Genomic DNA, 27297 nt, shown 5'->3' on the forward strand with positions numbered 1-27297 from the left:
TACAGATGGTGGCCCAACAACAAACAGCAGATGGAAGTGTTGTGCTGTATAGCTGACTGTAAGGTCACTTAACCGCTGTCACCTCCTCAGTGAGGACAAAGAGCTGTAGGGGCAAAAAGAAGAGTGTTTACTAAAGCTTACTAAATAATAATTCATAGATATTAGAACGGAGATTAATTTCTTTTATTTATTATTAGATTATCATAAAAGTGGTTAAGTAGAAATGATAATGTAACACACGCACACAAACACGCAAATCTAATTAAATCAATAATCTCACTCATAGAACATAAATGTAAAATAGGATGTATTTTACTATATACTTAATGAAAACAAATGTTTCATTTCAGTTCCGAGATGCTTTATTTTGAAAGTGCTAACAGGAACGTAGTATTCGCTATGACGTTTGTCTTGACTCCTATAGCGGAGTGGTCGGGTTTGGTCACTGTTGATACAGAGACAGCATGAGACAGTTCTCTGCTCGGATCATGCAAGCATTGGGATATTTGGAGGAGAAGACAGTTTGACAGCTAACTCAAAGAAAAGGTAAGCCACAAATCTCAACATCAGACATTAGGAACAGCCTTCACTTGAATTGTATCCACACAGCGCAAGATGCAAACGTGTTGTATCTTATGAAAAAGAAAAACTGTACCAATGCAATTCATAAGAAAAGTTACTCCATAACTGTGGAAAATCCACGATGTAGCCATGCAAGTCCGATACAAGGTGCCTGTAACACGTAGTAATAATCATGAACGTTTTTCATTTTTCGCAAAAATAATAGAGTTATTTATGAGTATGTTTACTGTGATAGAGAGCAATAAGGTTTTTGTAGCTGACACTCACTGAAAGCATTTTATGCAATATTAAAAGATTCTAACATTTTTTTTCCCTTATGGGGTTTTGTATATAGGGTTCATGCAAGTTGAGGGAAGGTCACACCCTGAGCTGACTCCTTGGCTGCTACCGCTGTTGCAGTTCTAAGTAATATATGAATAGAATACAGAGGGATAAAATAGTGTATGCCATGATTATCTTCACTACTGTGGAGCACAGGTGGCAGATGGTCAACATCAGGGAGTCTGCAGTGAGTCAACATGGCATGAAAAGTAAATGACATCTGACAGTAAAGATGGACAATATAGCAGTGCTTTAGTGGGAGGTGATAGTGTTTCCTGTCATTAGGAGCGCTCTGAGATTCAATCAAGCGCTAGTCAGCTTCTAATAGAACAGGTTTTTAAAGCAGTAAGCCATGTGGGGGAGGGATTTCTGCTGAAATTGACATTGCTGTTGTAAAATCTTCATATCCTTGACTAATGCTGGTTGATAAATTATTACAGAATGCAAATTAAGGAAGGAGTCCCCAAGTGCATGCTCTTGTGCTGTTAAATCATCAGTCTGATTTAACAGCACAGAGAGTAAAACAATATAGGAAACACAGAGGTGTACACTAGCTTGCTCGAAGTTGTTCACAGCAGACTGACAAGTGCTTTGTTATTTCTCTTAGCATTTGCATTTCTCCTGGGTGATTTTCATTTCCTTCTACATGCACATTAGCAATCACTAGAAAAACTCTGCAGACTGGTAGGACTTGCTTTGTATGTGTGTGTTTGAAAAAAAAAGAGAGAATGCGAGAGAGAGAATCACATGCTCTGTATAAGTGACCCTCACTTGTTTTATTACATTTCTATCAAAATTTCACAAGACACTTTTATGTCAACAACAGTTTCCTGTTTTGCTTTGTGCATTTGTTTCTTATATTTGCCATTCGAATGAGGTTTCTTCAAGACTACCCACTGTGCTCTCGACCTACTGTTGCCAAGGTGTAGTCATCGTACCTGTGCATTCTCAGCTCTCAGACCACCTCATTGCTTGATTTCTTTTGAATGCTCTAAGATGTTTCCTGGTCTTTGCATGTGCCTGTGGGAAACTTTGCACCCCTGCACTCTAGTGTGTGTCTGAGTGGAACAGCCTGGTCTTGCCAGGCAGCTATCAGTGTATTAATAGGTGTTTGAGCTGCTACTTTGGTCCCAACCCCCAACTGGCTTTTCAGTTTTCATAACACAAACAGGCCAACAAACCCCCCACCCCCACCCCCACGCCCACCCCCACCCCCACCCCCCACTGCTACATAAAACAAAACAAAAAATTAAAAAAAAAAAATCTGAGCTTATTTTAGGCTCAGTGGTAGATAACTGTTTGGGTTGCATGCTGTATGTTAATAATAGGTGGCGAGTTGCAGGGTTTGTTGTTAGGTTGCCTAAGATGACCTGTCATTCTGCATGATAGGAGTCATAGATAGGAAATCATTTTTTTAGATTGTGTTATCTATAAAACTTTACAAATAAAGGTCATTTTAAAGGTTATTTCTACAACAGGAACCAGCTTGTTGATGTCACATTTGAATTATTCCTTTTTTTACATGGCGATATTGGATTTTCTTTTTCCTAGGAAGTTGAATAAGTGGGGGAAAGAAAGAACAAGACTGAGTCTGTTTATTCTCAAGGGTAAACTAAGGAAGAACTTTAGTGTGATATATGGGAAATGGGGAAAAAAGAATCATAGTAGATGCTTTGGTGGTGAACATGCTGTCAGGCTGACCATATCTGGGAACTGTGTCAGGGTGTGCTTGCTCCCACGCTGGCTGATAGATGGGAAGGATGGCTAAACCTGGCATATTTACCATTTTATTAGGTTTAATTTCCCTTTGTGTCATCATTAGCCACGGGTGTTGGCAGTAATCTGTTAGGTGGGAGCGCTTGTGTTTGGTTGGATTGAGCAGTTAAGAAGATGTCAGACTTCCTATTTTCACTGGTCTGTGCTGCCTGTGCTTCTTTTATGGTCCTTGGGACAAAAAAGTATAAATAAGAAACAAAAAAGGAGCCGCATGGCATAGCTCCAAGCTGCAGGAGCTATTTTTGGGACCAGCTATGGGAACATAACCAAGCCCCCAATAAGTCATACATGGACAGCGTGGTGGCTGTAAATCCTGGTGCTATTGGTGGGCTGGCTCTCATAAGTGATTTACAGGATCAGATAATGTTAAGAGATCACTTTCTGCACACCTTAAGTCCCTCCTAAAAATGGACATTTTTAGGGTGGAAGATGTTGCAGTTGTTCATAGCGTTAAACAAACACAGAGCCTCAACTGTAGAGTGTATTAAATCAAACAATGCATTTTGTCTGGATCACTTTACAATGTGGAGATCATATTTCTTTGAGGTCACTCTGAGTAGAAAGCATTTGTTTTATGAAAGTGCTGTGCATCCTTTCCATCAACCCCTGCCTGTAGGTTCAAGTACCCTGTTTGACCTGTAATTAAAGCTCCTTGTGGTTATTGCATAACAGGCTCTTGTGTGTTGACTAGTTGCTGGCTCTTGTTGTTCTGCAACAGGTTAGTGGGCAGGTTTTTAAAATATGTGTTCTATTTCCAAACAGCTGCTTATAAAGATGTGTGAGTATAGCTATCGCCAGACAAATGAAGAAAGAAGCTACCTTCACTTTGTTCCTACATTCACAAGGGGTCTTCCTTGTAGCTCCACATTTTCGACTTGGCTTTTTTTTTTTTTTAATTACACCAGACAAATGCAGAAATGCAAAGACCTCTGAAATTTTTCAGTTCACTTTTGATTTCCAAAAGGAGTTATCAGCCTGTGTGCACCAAAATGCCTCTGGATGCAGCTGGATAGAGATATACTCACAAAAATCTGTAAAGCACAATTTCATTGACCAGATTTGATCAAATTTAACTTTTTACACTGTTCCAATGTAACATGGAAAACTGACATGTAATCAGATTACTTAAAGTCAGTATTTGGGGCATAAATTTTTTTTTTTCAGTGTACAACCAACTATAGCAGTGAGTCAGCATTTGTAAACAGATCATAACTTGCGGATATGACTCAGTAACATATGAATGAAAATCTCTTTGCATAAAAGGGAAAACTGAAACACGAGCCCTCAGATCAGCCTGGATCCAGGGTTAGCATTCTTACGTAATATCAGTATTAAATGGAATCAGATACAAATATGTAGCTATGATGTGAAATGATTCAAACATAGTGACAAACATACTGAGAATGACCTCCTAACTCTGAACCGCCATGATACTTTTAGATCATTGCTTGCTTTTCAAAACACATTTATCATATGGTTGAGTCTCGTGGCTCTCACTAGCTGCATCAAACAACAGACAAAATAAGGAAACATCTGCTTAGCAAGTTAAATACCTGAGTGTAAAAGCAGTGTTATATGCGGGGGGGATGCAATGGAATTGACACTATAGTAGATACACTAGATATTTCCACTTTTGCCAGACTTACAAATCAAGTGAAAAACATTTTATACAGCTTGTGTTTTTGGAAACATTTCTGAAATTAGAAGAGACACCTGAGGTAACCTCGGGTTTAATATTGGTTTTTATGCAGTGTTACGTCCCTCTGCAGCCTCTAATCTGCTCAGTGTGTCCAGCTGGTGCTAATTGGCCACACCTAGCCAGGTGTGGATAAAGGCATACCTGAGGCAAGCTTCCTGGGGAGCTCACTTGCTTTTGCCTTGGTGGCACCAGCCATTTTAGCGAACCTGCTGTGCCATTTTAAGTTAAAAACCTCTTTTCACCTACACCCTGCTATTCGTCTCCATTTTTATGTTGCGGCTTTTGAGCCGGGTCGTAACATAAGCTGGGGGATTGGCTGGCCCCGGACCTATGCCCGCCTCAACTACATGCAGATCAGAGTGTGCCAGACCACTCACACCATTGGCTGCTGCAGGAGCCTTGAACATGACGGACCAATGACACGGCTGCCTGCATTTACCGGGGAATACAAAAGGCTGGAAGTCCTTCACTCAGTGGCTGCTGCTTAGGACTGAACATGCAGTTTGCCCTTCGTGCCTCTCTCGTCAACCTTTGTTGAACTTGTTCCTATTTCTGAACTTTGTTAAATCCTGGTGTATGCTTGAACTTAGCCTGACTAGAGCTTTGAGCTGCTAGCTGGCTGTGAGTAGAATATTGTGATGCTGGCTCGCCCTAGTTTACTCTTAGCTTTTATTTTGTGTGCCGCCAGCTTGCCTTAGTTAACCGTTAGCTTTTACTCTTGTCTTTTCTTTTGTCTTTATATAATAATTGTTTGCCCAGCGGTCTGTTGAACAGCCCTGTCGGTTTTCTGTTTAAAGTTTGTTATTAAAACCCTTCTTTACTCAGTTTTGTGTTGGGGGCTTGTGTATGTTACTCCTCCCTGACGCCTAGCAGAGGGGTCGTAACATAAGTGGGGGCTCGTTCGGGATCCCCCATAGGGGTCTTTGTTCCTAGGAGGGAAGAGAAAAAAAAAAAAGAAAGGGGATGCGAGAGGTCCCGGGTTCAAATCCCGGACGAGCCCCCACTTATGTTACGACCCGGCTCAAAAGCCGCAACATAAAAATGGAGACGAATAGCAGGGTGTAGGTGAAAAGAGGTTTTTAACTTAAAATGGCACAGCAGGTTCGCTAAAATGGCTGGTGCCACCAAGGCAAAAGCAAGTGAGCTCCCCAGGAAGCTTGCCTCAGGTATGCCTTTATCCACACCTGGCTAGGTGTGGCCAATTAGCACCAGCTGGACACACTGAGCAGATTAGAGGCTGCAGAGGGACGTAACATGCAGCAGTTATTTTCAGAATATTTTCAATTCAGTTTAGTTAGAACTAGTGAGATATTCAACTCTCTTCAAAGCTAAGCGTTAAGAGGGGGCTTCCTCAGAGACCAGCAAAATCATATCTTTTGCTGACAAGCAGCTTAATGAGATGTTTTTAGATATAATCTTAATTAAAACCCTAAAGACTTGTACAGGTTGTCACTATAAGGTTGTAGTACAGGTTTTATTGCTAGTTGTTTAGCTACTCACCATTCAGCACCAACACAGTTGCAATGTTAAGGACAAGTGTAATCCATGCTACATGCACACATCTAAGAAAGACATTAATTTAGTGGGACACACATTTGTAACTACACAGGGATCTAGCTTTTTGTTAATGCAGGGGCAGTTTTATTGATAAGCCTTTTAACTTGCACAGTCTGGCCAGAGCCAGCTTTTTTTCCTGGCTTTGGCTTCACCAGCTGTGTCGCTTATTCCTCATACTTGTTTAGGTTTATAGTTTTTTCTCTTTGTGAGAAAGAGAACAAGAAGTGTGCATTCTCACTCCATGTTTACAAGCTCCTGGCAAGTTGATAACCCCTGTTGTGTGACTGCATAGCATGATTAGGTTTAGTAAAGCCAGCTCATGGAAATTATTTCTGGGTTAGTGAACAGTACTGAACTATGAGTGCAGATGTGGTAAATAGACAGTCTCATCCTCCTGTTGATTAAAAAAAATAATAATAATTATGTGACGTGTGTTACATTACTTAAGGCAAACAGATGAATCTGTAATGGTATTGATATCTCCAAGCACACTCCAAATTACTGTAAACTTCTGCCTACTTGTGAGAAAAATGACCTCGGGGCTTCTGTTCAGGACTAGCCGAGCTGCTCTGTGCTGCATATAGTCTGTTTTTTCAATTAGTACCTCCTTGTTTGAAATTACAGCAGAGCTTATTTTTCTAGTGATGTAAGTTATGAGCAACAAAGGAGGCCTTATTTGACCTTTCATACTGTTCAAGCATACTGTGTAGATTTATTGCATGTTTACATATTAGCATGTTAAACAAAGTTGTGACTTACAGCAAACTTGCCCTCCCATTTTACTTTGTAATCGACACCCACCAACTGAACTACAAAGATAGCAAGGGTGACAGAATAGAGATGCAAAGGCTATGCAACACTGTTCAGTTTCTAATTCTGCAAGTGAACTTCCTCACCTCTCTCTACCGAACTGAGTGTTTTTATATTAAGAAGCTTTGAGAATGTTATCTGTGTCCCCTCGCTATAAAAGTCCTTTCCATATCCCTTTGTGTACATGTAACAATGGCTTATTTTTAACCTGTTGGGCTCTTTAGAAGTGGCAAGGGGAGAGCAGGGAGGAAGCTGGTGCAGGATGACAGAGGATCCATCCTTCCTGTCTCCCTTTCCTTGCATATTACTATGGTTTGTGTTGCCGCTCCGTGATGCCCACCCCACCCCCAGTGAAATACAAATAAATAGGAATAATGTGTGAACAGATGCACAAATGCACTGCGGGACACACACACACACACACACACACTTCCTCAGCCGCAGCAGACCTGTATGGGAGGGAAGCAGTGACAGTTTGACCTACTAGATGGTGTTCGACAGCAGCTTACTGAAAGGAACTGGAAAAAACTCACTTTAAATGTTGGATATTTAAGAAACTAAACGGATAACATTGAGCAGATAATAAAACATGAGAAGCTGAATTAGCTGAATAAAACATAGCTGGATGAGCCACAAATACTTGTTTGACTCTGTAAGCATTATTGGAAACAAAGTAAATTCATTCAAATCTAAATTGACTGTATATGAGCACTTTATTTCAGAATCAGAATCATCAGAATCAGAATCAGAATACTGTATTGATCCCAAGGGGAAATTACTTTTGGTTACAGTGCTCCAGTATAAACAAACAGTAACAAAGACAGACAATACACTAAGTAAGAATAGCACAATATATATATGCATATATATACATAAAAGTCACTTATTAATAAATAGCTGAAAAAGGAAGAACATGTGCAAAAAGGGTGTAGCTGTTGCAGTAAACAGTGTGTTAAGTGGATGAGTTGTACAGGGAGATGGCCACAGGCAGGAATGATTTCCTGTGTCGTTCAGTGGTGCTTTTCGGTAATCTCAGTCTCTCACTGAACGTCCTCCTGTGACTGACCAGCATGTCATGGAGTAGGTGGGAGGTGTTATCCAACATTGTCTTTATCTTGGACAACATCCGCCTCTCCGACACCACCTTAAGGGAGTGCAGCTCCATCCCCACAACATTACTGGCCTTACGGATCAGTTTATCGAGTCTGTTGGCATCTGCGACCCTCAGCCTGCTCCCCCAGCATGCAACGGCATAGAGGATCGCACTGGCCACAACAGACTCGTAGAAAATCCTGAGCATTTTCTGGCAGATGTTGAAGGACCTCAGTCGCCTCAAAAAATAGAGACGACTCTGGCCCTTTCTGTAAAGTGCTGTGGTGTTTTTAGCCCAGTCCAGTTTATTGTCAATGTGTACTCCAAGGTATTTATAGTACTCCACAATGTCCACACTGACCCCCTGGATTGAAACAGGGGTCAAGTGTTTCCTGGTGTTCCTGAAGTCCACTATCAATTCCTTGGTCTTTCACAATTCAACCTCAAGAGATACAGTTGCTAGTTACTTTTCTACCTCAAGGTTTGAGTTTAAATAATACCTTTATGAAATGTTATTAAATTAAAAGTATTTTGTGTGCACTTTGGAGTCTCTTGGTGTGGCCGTCCACAACAGGCCCAGTCATATGGCCCCTTCGGAAAATTAAATTCATACCCCTGATTGTCAAACATGGAAGAGTCATATAAGGTGCCTGAAAATGTAGACACAGTAGCTTTAGTGTTTGGGAATGATTAATGGGCCTCACCAATAAGCTTATTGGTGCGGCCCTCCACAGTAGTCCCAGTTTTTTATGGGACCCCTTGGGAAAATGAAGTGCCCGGCCCTGCAGATTAAATTCACTTCTGCTTGCGCGTTGGTGAGTTAAATGAACCGATATTCCACAAAAAAGAGAAGTATTCAAACCAAAGCCATCACCACCACCCCCTCCTAATCATCTTACGTCACCTCCAGGGTTATCTACTGACCCTGAAGGTTGACCTTTGGTTGGATTCTACCATATCTAACTACTACAGTACGTGCAACTTTAAGTCTTTCCATCCTGCAAAAAGTAAGAATGAAATGTTAACATCAACAGTTCATTAGCACTTTATGAATATATAAGTTCAAATATTTACAAAATGAGGAGTGTTTACACTTTTAAGTATGCTTTAAAGACAATCACTCAGTAGTTTGAAAGACTTTTGTTAATGGAAGTTTAGGTTAATTAGTTTTTTTAAAACACATTGCAATATTGGCACTTATATTTAACTCTAAGTACTTATTGATACATAAACAAGCTGTGGAGCGTATTAGAGCTTTGGTTTACAGAACAGTTTTCATCTACAGTTGAAATATGGCTTGTAAATAAATATCAAGGCCAGTTTTTCTTTTTCCTCCCTCTGGTTCTCCATGGTGTTTTTGGGATTTTATCTTATCACTGATAAACTCTCTCACCTCCAGTGGAGTGCATTCATTGTTGCTTTGAGTGGCATTTGTTTTAGTTATCTAACAAAGAAGACTTTTTAATTACACAGTCCTTTTTTCTGTTATGTTGCTGACAGCAGCATAAGAATTCCAGCCAGTTATTTGCTCTTAGGCCTGTTAGTTTTTAAATTGTTTTTTCATAATTAATTTAAGCTTTCAGTCTGGGCTTTTGTTCTTTTATATTTACCCATGTGGTCTGGATTTTCTCAAACTAACTGCATTCTTCCCAAAATAACTTTCTCGAGTTACTGCTTTTAAGGCAAAAATGCTTTTTTTCCTACAGTTCAAATTCCTTTAACCCTGCAAAAATGCAACGCTGAAATTGATAACACATGTACTAACAATAATATTTTATTTTTTATACAAAATTAGCCATTATGCAATAATGACCACTAAGGTCAGTGGAGAAAAAAAAAGTTTTATTTCACAGCAGCATCTGCAGTCTATTTTACTGGGTAAAAGTACCGATAAAGCTAATTCTGGGACAGCAAAAACAAAAACATTTGGATTTCCTATTAGTTCCGGATGGTGACCTGTAGTGCAGACCATATAGTCACACAAAAAAACTAGTAAGTTCCCATGGAAATTATAGGAATTTCTTTTGAACCTTTTTTTCACATTTCTGAGCAAGAAGCAAACATTTTATCAACATTGATAGTCTACCTTCAAGCAACAAATGTGCATTTTCATTCATTTATTTATCAAAAATATTAGCAGATGTGACATATACTTCTGATGGAGGTTACATTAGTGCAGTCATCTCCTGGTTTCACATGAACTTTAACAAGAGTTACCTGCAGATCCAGTGATGAAAGTTTAGGGTTCTTTAAACAGACTGAGTTTGCTGGGGTGCCTAGTGTGCTAAATGAATACTTTTTTGGCGCAGCTGGTTTTTAAATTATTTATTTAAATTATATATGCCAAAAAGGCCAATTTTATTTTTCTTTAACTGTTATCTACAACCAATGTTTGTTAGATCAATTGATAATATCATTCATGTCTATATGTATATTATATATATTATTTGAGACTCTATGATTTGTGCATCAACTACAGGTGACTGTCGTTGTGTTTTGGCACTATATAAATAAAACTGAACTGAATTGAATATCTTTTGCTACGATATCCCAGATCATGAAGAACAAGATTCAATAATGAATTAAATCTCTTCAGTAAGGACTGAGGAACGTCTGAACTCTTACTCTACCAAAGGTGATTTTAGCAAACACAGTAAAACAGGGAAAACAGTGCTTTACAGGTCCAAAGAGGCTCGGACTGCAGGACATACTGACCACACTACAGAGACACAATTTCTCCGAAACAGTTACCTCAAAAGACCGGAATGCAGTGATGTTATGAGACATGCTGTGTCTCTCCCCTACTTGAAAGTCTTCTTGTATCTTCTGCTGATAACATCACCACTGCTCCTCCTGCCTACACATGTTGCACATGTAACTTCATGATGGAAATGACCACTCTTTGGATGCTGTCAAACTGGCATTGTGGAAACTATTGGAGGTCACAAATGATTTAAAGGAAAAGGCAGTTTGAGAAAAATTAGGCGTTTAAGGAGCTTGTCGGTAAATAGCTCGATTCAGATGGAAATGACTTCATTCGTCTCATTTTTGGAAAAGAGCGTCCTTTCACACTGAAAGATAAAATAGGAGCCAGGTTTAAGAACCGTGAGACTATAAGACTAAATATATTGTTCAAATTAAAATGGTCATGTAAAGCTCAAATGAAATAAATAAATCAATGAAAAATAATAATATTAGCTGGATAGACATAGTTCAAGATAAATATAAAACAGTGTATGTTCACCATTTCTTCACCACGTTTGCTGTATGTTTTGGGTCATTGGCAAAGGATAAATGGTAAATGGACTAGTACTTATATAGTCTTTTCTACTATATAGGTACCTCCAAGTACCAGGAGGCTGATGGGAAATTTGCTATGGTTATGTGCAGCTGGAGAAAATGTGTACTGATTCTGTAGACAGCGTGTTGTGTCCTGATTCATTTAACCCATTTAACTGTAGTTTGTTCCTGTAAGTGTTTCGTGAGTCCTGATCTAGAATGATTATTGTATTCCTGACCCAAATGTTCTTCGGAAACTGACTGTGTTAATGTTCATCATAACGACAAATCAAGCTATCACTGAAGCTCTTACAAAAAGACCTGCAGAATTCTTTCGATGACTGTATATTTTTACATTTTTCACCCCCAGAAAATATAGGCACTGTTGACTTTTTTGCAAAGATGACCTCACCGATTTAAAGTGTAATCCATTCCTTCAAAAAATGGAAATCAACAACAATTGTATTGGTTTTAGATGCGCCAGGGTCAAGCTTTTTCTCCCCTGGGCCCTGGATAATGCAGGAGAGCTCAGGGCATCCTTTATGCGGACCACAAACTTCAGTATGTTGATGTGGTTTTGACACCTGCTGTATCTGAAGAACAGCAACCGCCTCAAAGCTCCTCATTACAAGAAGGGTTAAAGCTATAGGGTGGTGGTTTTCTTGTGGGCAGGATTGCTCTTCTTGGGTATTTTGTGCAAAAACATTACAGTGTGGTGATATTTAACCCTAGAACACTATCGCTATAAACAGTAACACAATCACTAATGCCGGGTGATTTTTACCCAATATAATATAACCAATAAAAAGTAATCAAATATATCAAAATATGACAACACATGACAAATTAGAGTGGTCTTCTTTTACTTTCAACTGTGCCATGTCTAACAAAATGAAAAAAACCTCCTAAAACAAAATAATGACTCTGGAAAGCTGGTCTTTGGTCCACCCATTCCTGGGACATTTGAGACTTCCCTGGTGAAGGCACAGGCTCCTTGACACGCAAACAGCTGCAGGAGAGAGAAATTATGTAAATGTATTTTCCCGGGTGTAAATCACCCGGCGATAGTGTTCTAGGGTTAAACACTGGAAGGAAATCAAAGAAACATAGCACGGTTGTTGTTATTGTTAATCTGTCTCTAAATTATCAATATTTTTCTCTTACTTTTTGCTTAATACGGGCCACTCCAGTCAGACTCCCATGTTTCTGTTTCTCATAAACTTTCAAGAGGTACAGTTTGTACTTTTTCAGATGTAGACATATTTATGTTCCGTCTTCCAGAAAGAGGGAAAGGGACGATTTATTAGAGTCACTTTGGTTTAACAAAAAATAATGAGAAACACTTCTGTTTAAGGAGAGAAAAAGTCTTTAGCAATAAAGGCTTCTCACAATATCACCGATGACTGATCTTTTGTTTTTAAAGCATTTTATGACCTCAGGACATCAGGATCCTGGTGTGTTTCTTCATTTTCTATTCCATAAAACGTGTTAGGTTTTATTGTTAGGTCGCTCTTTCTTTTAGAGTCTGACAGTTTATCTTAATTTAGTCAGAATTCATTTGCCAAAATCACTTGTGAAGTAGCAGTTTGGACTAATTACTTCAAACTACTGCGCATATGTTGCGAGGTCTGTGAGTGAAACCTCGCCATCCACTGAAAACATCACCTTGAGCTCTGTGGTTGCCAAGAAAGGCTACAGCATCTGACACGTGTTTGGACTCATGTTAGTATTTTCTGTTATTAGCACTTCCAATAGGTGATGACTCCTTTGCATTATTACTAGTGTGAGGCTGCTACATGTGGTGAACTGGTGGCCCTGATTTGTTTTTACAGCTGTTACCAGACAAGCAAGCAATGCATACCAGTTTGACAGTGACCGCTCTCAGACCATCTAAACATCTCACTATGGAAAGAAAGAAAGAAAGAAAGAAAGAAAGAAAGAAAGAAAGAAAGAAAGAAAGAATTCTATTAAAGGAATGCACTGAGCCATTGGAAAAAGCCTGACCTATACTAGACTTTAGTTGCTGTTATGTAAAAAAGTTTTTATTTTTATTTTTTTTTAAAAATGCAAATATATGACATCAGACCTTGATAGCATAGGTGTCTCTTATTTCAGATCACCTTGCTGTTGCTAATTTTAGTGCTTGTGTCACTAGTTCAGTAATCATATACTGTACATGTTAATCTAATTCCAATTAAATTCAGTTTTATTGAGATATAATATTGGTGAGAAAACCCCAACAGTCAAATAATCCCTTATGAACAAGCACTATATGGAGCAAGCCCTCCTTTTTAACAGGAAGACACTTCAAGTTAAAAGGTCATTATTCCAGGATCATGAGCCTGGAAGGAAGTTTTTCCAAGATCAGGATCAGCCTCATGGAGGATTGTAATGTCAGCAGCTAGTGGATCACGTAATTCATAGTAACAGTAAGCTTTATCAAAAAGTCAACAAGAAGAAGGATAAAAAGAATAATTTCATAACTACTTTGATAAAAATGAAGATAGTAAAAGAAACAGAGACACACTGGGGAAAATAAAACAGAAGCTGGCCTGAAGCTGGAAAATGAAAATAAGAATGTTTTCAGTTGGGAATTCAAGATTGGTAGTTGGGTAGATGACCTAATCTGAGGATGGAGATGATTCCAGAGTTTTGGGGCTATGACTGAGAATGCAGGGTCAGCTGTACAAGACCACTGGAAAATTGCTATTACGAGCAGGTGCTGATCAACAGACCTAAGTGTACAAGATCTGCCCGACAAAAAAGAAAGTTCGAAACCTAATCTTTAAAGTATTTAATTTAATTCAGGTGTATTTGTTTAGCCCCAGCTCACAACAACAACACCTTGAGGCATTTATACTGTAGGGGGAAATGATAACCTGTGAGCAAACAGTAGGTGACGGTGGGAAGGAAAAGCTCCCTTTTAACCGGAAGAAACCTCCAGCAAAATCAAGGTCAGAGAGGCGGTTGTCTTTTACCACGATCTGTTGGGTTTGAGAGGAAAGAGAAAAAAAAGGATAAGTAGCGTATGAGCAGAAAAGTAGAGAGGATGTCTGCTTCCTGAAGTCAGACTGAGGGTTGATTCCACAGGTGAGGAGCCTGACAGATGAAGGCTTAAATTTTGGAAAGTCAAGGAACCACAAGAAAGCCTTAACAGACTTTTAATTATTTTTTATAAGAAAAAAACCTCAGCTGTGGAAAACTGATCATTCAAGTATAAATATGGTGTAAATCACAGCACAGCTGATTAAAGCCAAAGCCGTGTCTCAGGAGGTCTACTAATCAGGGGGAAACCTCCTTGCAAGTTACTGAACCATCATTTATCATGCATGTAGTGGCACGTGAGTGCGCGTGTGCTGGGCAAAATGCACCAAAAGGGCATAGAAAGAACTGCTCCGTGTACGTGTGTGGATCTTTTGTTTTTACAGTGTAAATATTTGAGTGCTGGGTAAGTGTAGCATAGCGCAATATAAATATCTATCCAAGTAAGCTCCAGAGCATGCCCTAATATAGTCATACAGAGTGTCAGACTTATATTGAAAGTGAAAAATGATGGTGCCATGCAACACAAGAAAAGCGCAGTGACTTGAACCACATCAGTGTCTGCTCAGCTGTTATGCTACTCTGCTACATGTACTGCAGACAGTGCTGGGACTTTTAATAAACATGGTCAAAATTGGGAGATTGTTGGATTTATTGCTGTTTATACTTAAGCAGACAGTATAGTGAGTTATAAAGTAAAAGTTTTTAATATAATGCTGTGGAAAGGTAACTAAATTGGGGGGAAAACTATTGTTTTTGTTGTTATTTTACACAGTATTAGTGATACTGTCCCAGCTGGCCTGCTGTAGCTACAGTGGTAAAGGCGCTCAGAGCTACAGTATAAAGACTCATTGTTTTCTTCATGAACCAGGTTATTGTAAGCTGCATGTGCTGATACTTTGTCAAAGTGATATGTTTTTTTATGTCTGGACTCAGTACGACTTTTCTTTTTTAAACACTGTTTGAATCTCTGAGTTCAAACACTGGCCAGCATGATTCCCAGCTTTTTTTCATAGCCGTAGAAGAAAAGCAGTCACAACATTCTTCAGTGTCACTGACATGTCAGTGATTTTCGGGTTTTTGTTCTCACCTGATGAACCGGTATGACTGAGATAAATGCTGACAGGAAGCAGTGTAGGATGAGAAAAACCAGAGGACAAAAAGTAGTTTGGGAGGAAGAGTCTTCAAGAACGGGAGTAAGAGAAAAAGAAAGAGATCAAGCGGAAAGGGTGTTGGCTTTATTGTATGTGTGCGTCTTAATGTCTTTGTCTGGCCAAATATAGGACACACAATTCTCTGGGTACACTCAAATCAACATGCATCTGGATCACCTAAGTTCAAATTGAGAGGTGACGACCTGGGAGAAAATAAAAGACAACAAAACCACAGGGACAAAGGAAGTGACAAATCAGCAATAGCATCTCAGTTTGTTACCACAAAACAAAGACAAACCAAACCACTTGGCTACAATTCACAGATAGATTGCAAGCAGTGTTTATTGGTGACAATGGCACATAGCGAGCACTTGCCAAGGCATTATGATATGTGCGGGTGCGTGTCCTTGGGTTAACAATGTTCTGATGGGGAACAATACATTACGAGAGGCAACTGTGTACAAAACAGAAAGAGGGGCATTCATTGTTTGGTTCTTGATGGACTGAATCATAATTATAAATATTTGTGTGTGTTTGTGCGTGTCATCATTGTCACTGACAGAAACTCAAAACTGAAGTTCATGGGAAAAACTGTCACAGCACAGATTGTGATGCAAAGAAAAAAAAAGTAATGGCAGGCTACAATAGCCTGTGGCTACGATGTTGTTCTTCGCTGGTAGGACGCCATTAAAAGACCAAATCAGAAATTTATTTGCACAGGGTAGTAGTAAAGATAATAGCCTACAATTCTTAATGTAAAGAATGCAAAAACACAAGTGACTTTTTTACTTCTGTAAGTTACTTAAAGATCAATATTCACATTAAATTCCCCCTGAGCTGCAGTCAATTTGAAATACTCCTCAGCTGGAGGAAAAAGCTGTGGTTAAACAATCTAAACTAATCCGTGGTTGCACTTGATCTTAGCAGACTCAGCAATACCAAAACTTTCTCTGGGTTGGTGGAGGAAAACTGCAGAAGCAAGCAGTTCGGAAAGAATCTTGCAGGCAAGCTTTACTGTAATGAGCTTGGGACATTTCCTGTGTGTTGCCTTCACTTCGAACCTAGTTACAAGTCATTTTTGTATGCTTGTGACTGACTCGTGAGTATTTGAGAAACGTTGGAGTTTAACATTTAACATTGCCGAACAGATATTTTAATTATAATAAGTGTAGTTTAAGCTGTTTTATGCAATACAAGTAAATGACATCCAGTCTGTGCCCAGACTTGTAAGAATACAATACAACTTTATTTATATAACACATTTAAAACCAAAGGTACACCAAAATGCTTCACAATAATACAATAGATCAAAATAAATTTATATAAAAGGCATTACCAAAATACAAAACAAGCACTAGCACTAACACTAACAGATGGGAAGCACTAATTAGACCAGAAGTGTGGGCTAAATAAAGTAGGTATCAGACCTCAATTAGGAGGGTCAATTCATACATATATAATATCAACTAAGAGGCTAAACAAAGATACAATAATAAGATTAAAATAGATGAGATGAGGGCACTAGCTAGTCGGGAATGCCAGATTAAATAGGTACGTTTTCAACCGTGATTTGAAAGATTGGATAGAGTCCGAGGCACGCATAGTAGTAGCAGAAAGGCTGTTCCAGAGGTTAGCACCTAACCTCTGGAACCTAACCTCTGGAACAGCTGAGACAAAAGCACCATCGGCTCTGGTCCTCAGCCGAGACCTAGGCTGCACCATGAGTAACTGACCTGATGATCTTAGCGCTCGACTAGGAGTATACAGGCTGAGAAGGTCAGTGAGATAGCTAGGCGCAATATTATTTATAATTTTAAAAGTAAGCAACAAGATTTTAAAATCAATACGATATTTGATGGGTAGCCAATGCAAGTCAGCAAGAACTGGAGTGATAGAAGCAAACTTTCCAGTTCCAGTTAGGAGGCGAGCTGCAGCATTTTGAACTAGCTGTAATCTGTGAAGAAATCAGCATACATTTAATTTTCTGTGTTATTTTAGTTTATTTTAGGTATGCTTAGTACACTAAAAAATATTTATGTCCATAATGCTGACTTAACTTCATTTGATTATATGGTAATTTTACATGTAATCTGTGTACAATGTAAAATGTTAAATTTAATGGAATTTGGTCAAATGAAATTTACCTAATTGATATACATTAAGTTTATATTTTAAGCATTTTTTCTTAAATGTTTAAGGGTCCTGTCTTTTGTTTGTTTGTTTGGATTAATCTGTCTACCAAGCCTTTTTCTGCTTATTCTCCTCACCTACTCTGTTCAGTGTTTGTTTCTTTCTTTTCATCAACAGTGCATGTTTAATTAAAAATAAGGGAACTAAATTTTCATGAGAGTTACAAAACTATTTTTAATGTATTCTATTGTCACAATGAGTAAATAAGCAACAGAGACAAAAGCATCAAACAAGAATATTTCAGTTGTAAACTTAAATGTTTTCATCTTATATGAGTCTGCTGGATTGAGTGGGGGAAAAATTTCCAGTCACGCAGAAGACTTTGGACAATGAAATCAAGTGTGCCTGTATTCTGAGAGCTCTTCTCTCCAGGCTCTTTTACACACAAAAAATAATTATAAAACTGAATATTTAGAGAAACTACACCCAGTTTTGGCACTGATAAAATGTTTAAATTTTAAAGGGTTGCACAGTAGATCCTGTAGTCGCTGCAGCAACTGCCTGTCTGGTTGCTCCTCCCATATAAGGCTATGTCTCGTTTTTCCTTCGACGAGACATGAATGCTCTGCATAGCTTATCATGTGAAGAAGTAGAGCAAGTTAAAGTAAGAATGCTTTATTCATACCATTAAAAGCACCAGATCCACACACCCTTACACCGCTGACTCACAACATTTCCACACATTCTTTTACCTCTTTGCTTTTCTATCTCTCTTATTCGCATCTGTCAAAATGCTTTCATTACTCTGTCCCCTACAGAGAATTTATTGACAATAATGTGAACTCTTATTGCTTTTTCAGATATTTTTCTCATACACTCTTCAGTTTATATCCCTTTCACATCTGGCAAAATGGTTTTTTTGTAACCATGTTGATAAAATGTTGCTATTTTATCAGTTGTGTTTGACTTTAATAATTTAAAATCTTTAAAAAAATGTAGACACCAGAGTTTCACAATACACTTTGCTTCAAGGAAAAATTAAACAGAATGTGCAGCTGTAGATTTTTGCATTGAGCAAATGCCCGAAACAAAGTCTGACTATAGAAAGCGAGAACAACAGAATTAAAGCGCACAGCCTTTTGACACCGACTGTGTATTTGTTGTTCGAGACTCTGTAACTGGCTGGCTCATTAAAGATGAAAAGCTAAAGGGAACTCGCTGCTCTTTTGCCCAAAAATAACAATAAACACACATCTGTTTCTGTGACCCTGAGTGGACAGTAGAGAGAAATGACTGCGGGAGCATGAACTTCCTTTGCTGATAAATGAGAAGATACACAAACAGCGAATAAACATACACGAACGTGCTTATAAAAGCGTGCGTTCACACAGAGGCATTTGAGTTCGGCCTGCAACAGTGACGCTATACGGAGCACTTGATTTCATGTATGCTAGTGGTGGTTTTATGTCGTACTTGAATGAAGCAGCTGAAGCCACTTCACATGTACATATGGTGGGAGACTTAGCGTACAGATGTTTCACAATTACATTGTTCATGTTCTTCTTTTCCTTTTAGAGACATGTGGAAAACCCTAACACTCTCCCTGCTGGTTGCACTGGCACTCTTCACAGTGGTGAGTACTCCTTTCACCCATTAGCTGTTTAAGTGTCTAATGCTTCATGTCAAAGCCAGAATGTGCTTTGATTTAATTAGAGGACATAGATTTGTAGTATCTCTAACACACTCTTTGTTTTTGATGACTACATTGCCCAGGTGGCCCACTGTCAGGATATGGAGTCCCTGGCGGTCACTGAAAAAACAATGCCACGGCAGGAGAATTTTACTGACATGGACTTGGCCAACTTACTTGGACAGTCGAGACGGCAGATCCTGGCTGCTCAGTTTGAATGCTACTTGAAAATAATCCACGATCCAGTAACAAAAGAAGGTGATGATAACACTTTACCCATTGTTCCATATGCTCACTATAAGCACTTATCCCAGCTGGATGAATTTCTTTTAAGTATATTATTCCTGGTAGATGGCAGATGCTGCAGTATTAAAGAAGCATTGAAATCCCTTCTTCTGCAAATATAAACATGCACAATATGCATGAAACAATTAATTAATCAAATTAATTAATAAAAATTCATCTGTTTTCATTGTGTTTGGAAAACATTCCACATAATTATATCAGAGCCAGTGCTAGAACAGATGACTTGTTGCATTACTAGTAAATGATGAGGAAAAGGAAAATAAAAACTCTCAGCTTTCACTCATGATCTCACCAAGGCAGAAGAAAAACTCCTCAAATTCCTCACCTATATCGGAAGAATTTAAATGTTGCTAGCAATGGCATTTAAAAGCTCCGTAGAGCAAGCATACACAGGAGATGGGGTTGTTTACCGCTAACCCACTAAGTTGTCTTAGAATGTGAAATTGGCTTGAAATAAACCCCTGAACCACCATCAACAAAAGTCTGGATATTTTCCATCCTCCACCTTTCGGGGGCAGTAAAGGAGTCCATTGCTGTTGTGTAGACCTCTCTCTGTGATAAAGCAGTTGCTGTATTTTCTGTTTATCCAGAAAAAATACGTAAAGGCACTTGATGATGTTGATATCAGGGATCTGTGGGGGGCATACCATCACTTCCAGTACTTCTTGTTCTTCTTTACGCTGAGTTCTTAATGACTTTGGCTGAGTGTTTGGGGTCATTATCCTGCTGCAGAATACATTTGGAGCCAATAAACAATCATTTATTTTTCTGAAAGCACTCTTTGTTTACAGCATTTTGTTTACAGCACAGTACTGTATATATATCGTAAAGCAACATACACCATATTAAGTAACTGATAGCAGTTGAATAGTAAGGAAAGTTAGGTGTATTACTGGCAGTCCTTCCTATTTGGTGTGTTCACATTCCTTGGAAAAGAGAAAGACAGAGACAGAGAGAAAGAGGAAGAGAGAGAGAGGAAGTGAGTCAGAAAGAAAGGAAACTTGCCCTTTGTATTTCCCCAGTGCCTGTTACTCCCATTCAGTACTTCACTGCCTTTGAAATGTTATTGTGTGTTTCAATTCCCAACATGCCTCTGTGGGACCTGGTATAAGCGAATTTCCGAGTATTGTTGACAAGCTTTGTGTAGCCCAGCTGTGGTTACAGACTTTATATAAGAGTAACACACTATTTATATTGGATGGAAAATATATATAAATAATAATAATAATTTAAAGGGTTGCCTGTGCCTGATAAAATAAATTCAAAATGAGAGGCTGGTGTATAATCACTTTAGGGTGCCTCTCGCCCCTGTGGGTGTTCTTTTTGCTGTATCTTTGCTGTTCCTAGGACTGCGCTCTTCTGGACAGAAATCTTGGATGTTCTTTCTGGGATCTGCTGGTGGCACTCGCCTAGCTTTAGGGTCACTGCACTCAGTGCTCTGATTACCAGTGGAACAGTTATTGCCTTCACCCTTCACATCTTCTTGAGTTCTTCTCTCAGCCCCTTGGTACTTCTCAAGCTTCTTGTGTTCCTTCGTCCTGATGTTGCTATCACTCAGTATAGTTACATCTATCACAACAGCCATCTTCCTCTGCTTGTCCACCACTACCATGTCTGGCTGGTTACACTGTAAAATCTAATTAGTTCCCAGAACTCAAAAAAATTATGGAAACTCGTTGCCTCAAAAAAAATTGAGTAAAGCTTAGCTAAAATGACTAAGTTAGGACAACTTATTTACTTTGAGTACTCTGTACAAGCTCATTTGTTCCCAGAACTCAAAAAATTGGATCAAGTTTACGTAAGATGACCAAGTTAGGCAACTTACTCATTTTGAGTACACTGTACAGCCTTGTTAGTTCCCAGAACTCAAAAAAAATTATGGAAACTCGTTGCCTCAAAAAACTAAGTAAAGCTTAGTTGTCCTAACAGTCATCCAGAAAGCTTTACTTGTTTTTTGAGGCAACAAGTTTCCATAATTTTACTACTTAATACTGCAGACTTGCAGTATTAAGTAGTAAAAATTATGGAAACTTGTTGCCTCAAAAAAACTAAGTAAAGCTTACTTAAGATGACTGTTAGGACAACTTATCATTAGTTGTCCTAACAGACATAATACTGCAGACATAATAACTTGATATTTCTGACTGTACAATACTAATTGTTTACCTACTGACAAACATGTTAAGTTCAACTAAATGAAAAAAACAATTTGTGGTACCATGAATATTTTAAAAATAATTAACAAACAATTTTTGTAATGATGTTAAAATCAGCCCAACTTTTATTTTCAAACACAACAAAGTATAACAGCCAACATACTGGACACTGTTCTGCTGAACAACAAACAATTATATTGCCATCACTGTTATAATCTTACAATGAAAAAGTCTCAGATGTAATTATTCTGAAAATAAGTTTAGGCCTACCACAAGTTTGTTTTGTACTTACATTACTTATATAATCAAAATAAAATATTTGTTGTTCTGTCACAAGTGCAGTCTCTAATTTAAACAACACATTTGTTTTCCATTCCAACACATGAGCTGGAATGTTGTATTATTTTAAGGATGCTTGTTTCCAGTCCAGGCATTACTGCCTGAATGACTGTCATGGATCGAGGTGATCCAAATGTAAGTGCAGAAGAAAGTCTTTAACTTCCTTAAGTACAGTGGCAGTGGATGTGGGTTGGAGATGCAATGAGCTTGAACCTGCAGGCGACCATCTTCACTGACCACACCATCTGTGACGGAGGACTCATCTCTCCTGTTGTCCTGCAAGCAAACAATCATATTTTTTGGAACATGAACTTAATTGCTTTCTTAAAACATTTTTTTCTGCATTTGGTATAAAACAGACTCCAATTTAGACAATCTCAGGCTCCTCCCCACCGGAGAGGTGACATTCAATGTCCCAAATTGTCAGTCTGGATAACCCTGACCACCACCCAACACACAATAATGTCATGAAAGCATCATTTTAAAAAGGGCTATGCAAACATGGCTCCCCTCTGTCAGTGCGCCCCAGGGTGGCTGTGGCTACAACGTAGCTTGCCATCACCAGTGTGTGAATGTGTGTATGAATGGGTGAATGACTGGATATGTAAGCGCTTTGGGGTCCTAGGGACCAGAAAAGCGCTATAAATACAGGCCATTTACCAATAACTTTCATTCAATGATGTGCAAAATGATTTTGGGCACAAAACAGATTTTGCTGTTAGAAAACTTGCAGACTTCACTATATACAGTGTAGACCCTCTAAACTAAGTTTGGGGATGTGATCTTTCAAGAAATGCAGACCAAACTGTTGTTGTTTGTTTACTTACACAGCATGTCTTGTAGAATTAACTGTGGTCACCAGCAACAGCATAGTGCAGTCATATCTCAAGTCTAACAACAGAAGACAGGAAAAGATCAGTAAAGAAACAACTTCCCCAAACCAAAGCACAAATAAAACAACAAGTAAAACAGGCTGATCTAAAGTATGATTAAAGTTCAGCCTGATTAATATAAATGTCACTGACAGTTGCTAATATATTGGAAAACCAAAATACTTACCACTGAGTTGATGTCTTTCTGTCCAACAACAGGAGTGCTGGTCCCGAGCCTCAAAGACAGTAAGAAGCAAGCAGAGGGAGAAAAAACAGAACATTTTTCAGAAACTGATTTGATCCTTAATGGCTGTGCAACCATTGTAACATAGAGTTTGCTTATGTTGTTAAATAAAGGCTAGATTTGACATTAATAGATGCCACAGATGTTCTAAAGCTGCCACAAAGCATGAAAAAAAAAAAAAAAGACGTCTCCGAAAACGTCATTTTTGCAAATATGTGATGTCTTGATAATCGAGCAGATATTTGAAATTTACACAGCTACATTCTCGCCTGAAAATATCTTAAAAGTTTATTTTGTGACCCAGAAAAAGTAATAAGTTTTCAGCGGCGCTCCTCCGCCATTGCCGCGCTTACAAGTAAGCACAGGCTCCGACAACCGTGGCCGACAAATGCGATCCTCCTTTCCCCAGACTACCCTTTCTGGGTCACAAAATAACCTTTTAAGATATCAGGCGACAATGTAGCTATGTAATGCTCAAATATCTACTTAATTTATCAAAATATCACATATTTGCAAAAGTGCTTCATCGCGGAGACATTATCCACCCCACCCCTAACGGCTGCACCTCCCGAAGAATTTTGTCTGGGCTCTTATCTCACTTATTTATTTCAAACAATCAACAGAAAATTTCACCACATAGTTTTATGTAAGGTTTTTAAGGCTGTGGTGTTAATTTTTAAGTAAAGACGAGCCCAGCGGCATGCTAGGCTAACACTAACTAGCTAGCAAGATTTTAAACCTGGTGCTAAACTAAGAGAAGCCACAAAATCAGTTTGAATAAGAGTAAACATTTACTCACCAAGTCAGTGTATCAGGTAAAGATCCACAGCAATGACAACAATAATATCTTGAGCTGACGCTTCTCCAGGTTTGCTCAACATATTCCATAAAAATGCACCGTGAACATGCGGACTGATTCACGTGGCATTTTCAAAACACATCTTTCATCCTTCCGCACTGAGAAGCAAAACTTCCAGCTTACTTAGTTTTTCTAAGTTAAGACAACTCAAATAAATGGAGTTTATCAGCGTTTTTGCATAAAAAGTACTGGTAACTTATTTAAATTGAGTTCTAATAACAATTTGATAAAAATTGAGTTCAGCCTATTTAATATTTTTAATTAAACACAATATTACATTTTACAGTGTAGCCAACACCAGTTTGTCGGTCTGTATCTGGAAGTCCCACAGGAACTTAGCTCGGTCATTTTCAACCACCCTAGGAGCCATGTCCCATTTTGACCGTGGGACTTCCAGGCCATAGCACAGATGTTTCTGTATACTATGCTAGCCACTTGTTTATGTTGTTCCGTGTATCCCAGGGAATCTTTACACAGCCTGCACCTGGGATCTCGCTTGGTGTGGTAGAACCCTGCTTCTATTGAGCTCGTGCTGAGGCCTATTTCTTGTGGTGCTATGATTAGGGCCTCTGTATTGTCCTTCAGTCCAACTTTGTCCAGCCACTGATACATCAATCCTCAATCTGCCTTCATACATACCATGAAGGGCCCTGTCCTACCATGATGATTCTTATCCTTGCTCTTCTTCTTTCTTGGGTTTCTGCTGCCTGAGGAATTCATTTCTGGTAGTTCGATCCCCTCTGTTCTGACTACCTTCGCTCTCTTTGTAACTATTCAACTTTCTCCAATCCGAATGACATTCCAATGTCGCTGCTGTAGATCCTAGTGGTGTGGATTAATGAATTGATGTCTTATTCACTCTTGGCATATAGCTTGATGTCATTCATGTAGAGGAGGTGGCTGACAATTGCTCCATTCCGTAGTCAGTATCCATAGCCATTGCTCACCAAGGGGGTTCAGGCCTATGCAGAACAGCAATGCAGTTGGCTTGAAGTTGGCTTCTAGAGTTGTTTGCCATGTCCCCATTGAGTTCGTAATGACGTCTCTTAGGGTCCTGTTGATCAATGAGTAATATGCTTTCTTGTAGTCAATCCAGGCAGTGCACAGTTGGTCAGTCTGCTCTTGCACTCTCGAGCAACTGCTCTGTCTACAAGTGCCTGGTGTTTTACCCCTCTGGTATTACTGCCAGTTGCTTTCTGTGTGCCGCTCATGTATTGAGCTTTGTGTCTATTCATCTTAGCCACTTGGTTAGAACTTCCAAAAGGCTTATAGTGTTACCACTACACTATCCAGCTGCTCTGTGTGTGTGTGTGTGTGTGTGTGTGTGTGTGTGTGTGTGTGTGTGTGTGTGTGTGTGTGTGTGTGTGTGTTTGATGGTTATCTTTCCCTAAATCACCATTGCACAGACATACAAATCTCAAAGACATTTCTCCTCTGCCCTCTTTAGACCCTTACTGTAACCGTACATGGGATGGCTGGCTATGTTGGGATGATTCAGCTCCAGGAACTGTCATGCAGATGTGTCCAGCATATTTTATGGACTTTGACCCTAGCGGTAAGGCTGTAATGGACACAAATGTTAATTTTGTGTCTCTTTGTATTCTTCTTTTTTATTTGTACTGATACAGTTAGGGCAATAATAGATTGAACAAAGATAGTTATAGTTTTGAATTTACACCACCATAGTTAATTTTAAATCAAGTAATCAAGATGTGATTGAACTCTAAATCACAATCAAATGGGTTTAACAAAAATGTTGTATTATTTGTTTAGGAATTAGAGGCATTTCTATACATAGTCTATACATAGTCGCCCATTTTCATTTTCATTGGACTGACAAGAAGTTTCTTGGACAGGTGTCCATTCCCTTGCTATTTCATGAGAAATAAAGGACACATAATGTCTGAATTTCATTCAAAGTAATGAATTTGTGTTTTATGGCTTTTTTTTAGTCATTTTAAATGTAAGGCTCAAAAAGTTATCAGTGCAAGTGAAGAAGGCCGTCATTAGGATCAAAACCAGAATAAATCTATTAGAGTGATCGAAAAAACTTCAGGAGTAGCCAAATCAACAATCTTTGCAGTGTTAAAAAAATTGTTTGCACTGATCAGAAGACAACTAGAGAGGATGATGAAAGAATTCTGTCGATGGTTCAGAAAAACAACTCTGCAACATTTAGCCAAGTCAAGAACACTTTCAAGGAGGTAGACGTGTCATTGTCAAAAGTCTGCGATCAAGAGACACCTTCATGAATGAAGTACAGATGGTTTACAACAAGGTGCAAACCACTGGTTACACTAATGAACCTGAAAACCAGAGTTGACTTTCCAGAAAAATCTGATGAAACTAAGGCTAATTTACTAGAAAAGGAAGAGAAAACTGAATCATCTGTCCAGCATAGTGGAGACTTTGTTATGGCATGTGCCTGTACGGCTGCTAGTGGAACTAGATCACTAGTGATGAATGGTGTTTTGACTTTTAGTTGAAATAGCAGGATGAATACTGAAGTGAACAGGGCTATACTCTCTGTTCAGATTCAGCCAAATGCTGCAAAACTGTTGGGTAAGGTGAAAATGGCCCAAAGCATACTGCAAAAACAACCCTTTTGCTAGTTAAATGCAGGAAGTCCCACAAACAAACAGTAACTTAAATGAGCTACAGTAAACGCATGGCAGATCATTTCAAGGGTGAAAATACAGCATTTAAAGATGCCCATGGGTTAAAGACTTAAGGCAGTCATTGACTTCATGTAAGTATTAAAAACAGTCCTGATATCTAAAAAATTAAGTTAGTTTGTCTAACTAATTTAGAGACTTCAAAAATGGGGGACTGTGTTTAAAAGTTGTTGCAATTGTTAAACTGTGATAATGGCCCCAAAGGGTTAGGGTTAGGTTTTTAATTAAAGCTAAAAGCCTTCACTTCAAGGACAATTTGATTGGTTTATTTAAAATCCACTGTGGTGGTTTACAGGGGCAAAACTGCAAAAATTGTCCCTTTGTGCAGCAATTTACAGACCTAACTGCATGTACTACAAATCATGCACATGCTGTATTTCATGTGTAATGGGCCTATCATTGCCAACTATGACAACATGTAAAATCTGTTCATTCAACAGAGAGGGTTACCAAAGTCTGTAATCCTGATGGCCAGTGGTTCCATCACCCAGAGAGCAAGAGAATCTGGTCCAACTACACCATGTGTTCTGCACACACTAACCACAAACTCAAGGTAAAATGGTGCTGTTTTCACCATTTACTGCATTTCTTTAATTTGGTTTGGTTTTGGCTGGATTGACCAATTTGGAGCATTAACCTTGACTGTAATCTGGACTCAGTAATAAATTGTGGTTTTGGGAGCTATTTTTCTGAATAAATCAATATTTTTTGTGA

At 38.8% G+C, this 27297-nt stretch overlaps 1 protein-coding gene across 1 annotated transcript in view; it reads left to right on the forward strand.

The window, feature by feature from the left end:
- The first annotated feature begins 408 nt into the window (after positions 1-408).
- calcrl2 (calcitonin receptor-like 2) overlaps positions 409-27297 on the forward strand; it is a 36179-nt gene continuing 9290 nt past the window's right edge. Inside the window, exons 1-5 of the mRNA XM_031728273.2 lie at positions 409-546; positions 19018-19075; positions 19216-19390; positions 25356-25463; positions 27024-27136. Coding sequence (XP_031584133.1) covers positions 19022-19075; positions 19216-19390; positions 25356-25463; positions 27024-27136 — 450 coding nt within the window. The 5' untranslated portion in view covers positions 409-546; positions 19018-19021. The remainder of the gene's footprint in view (positions 547-19017; positions 19076-19215; positions 19391-25355; positions 25464-27023; positions 27137-27297) is intronic.

The sequence above is a fragment of the Oreochromis aureus genome, linkage group 20 (genome assembly GCF_013358895.1).
Source record: "Oreochromis aureus strain Israel breed Guangdong linkage group 20, ZZ_aureus, whole genome shotgun sequence".
NCBI classification, from domain to species: domain Eukaryota; kingdom Metazoa; phylum Chordata; class Actinopteri; order Cichliformes; family Cichlidae; genus Oreochromis; species Oreochromis aureus.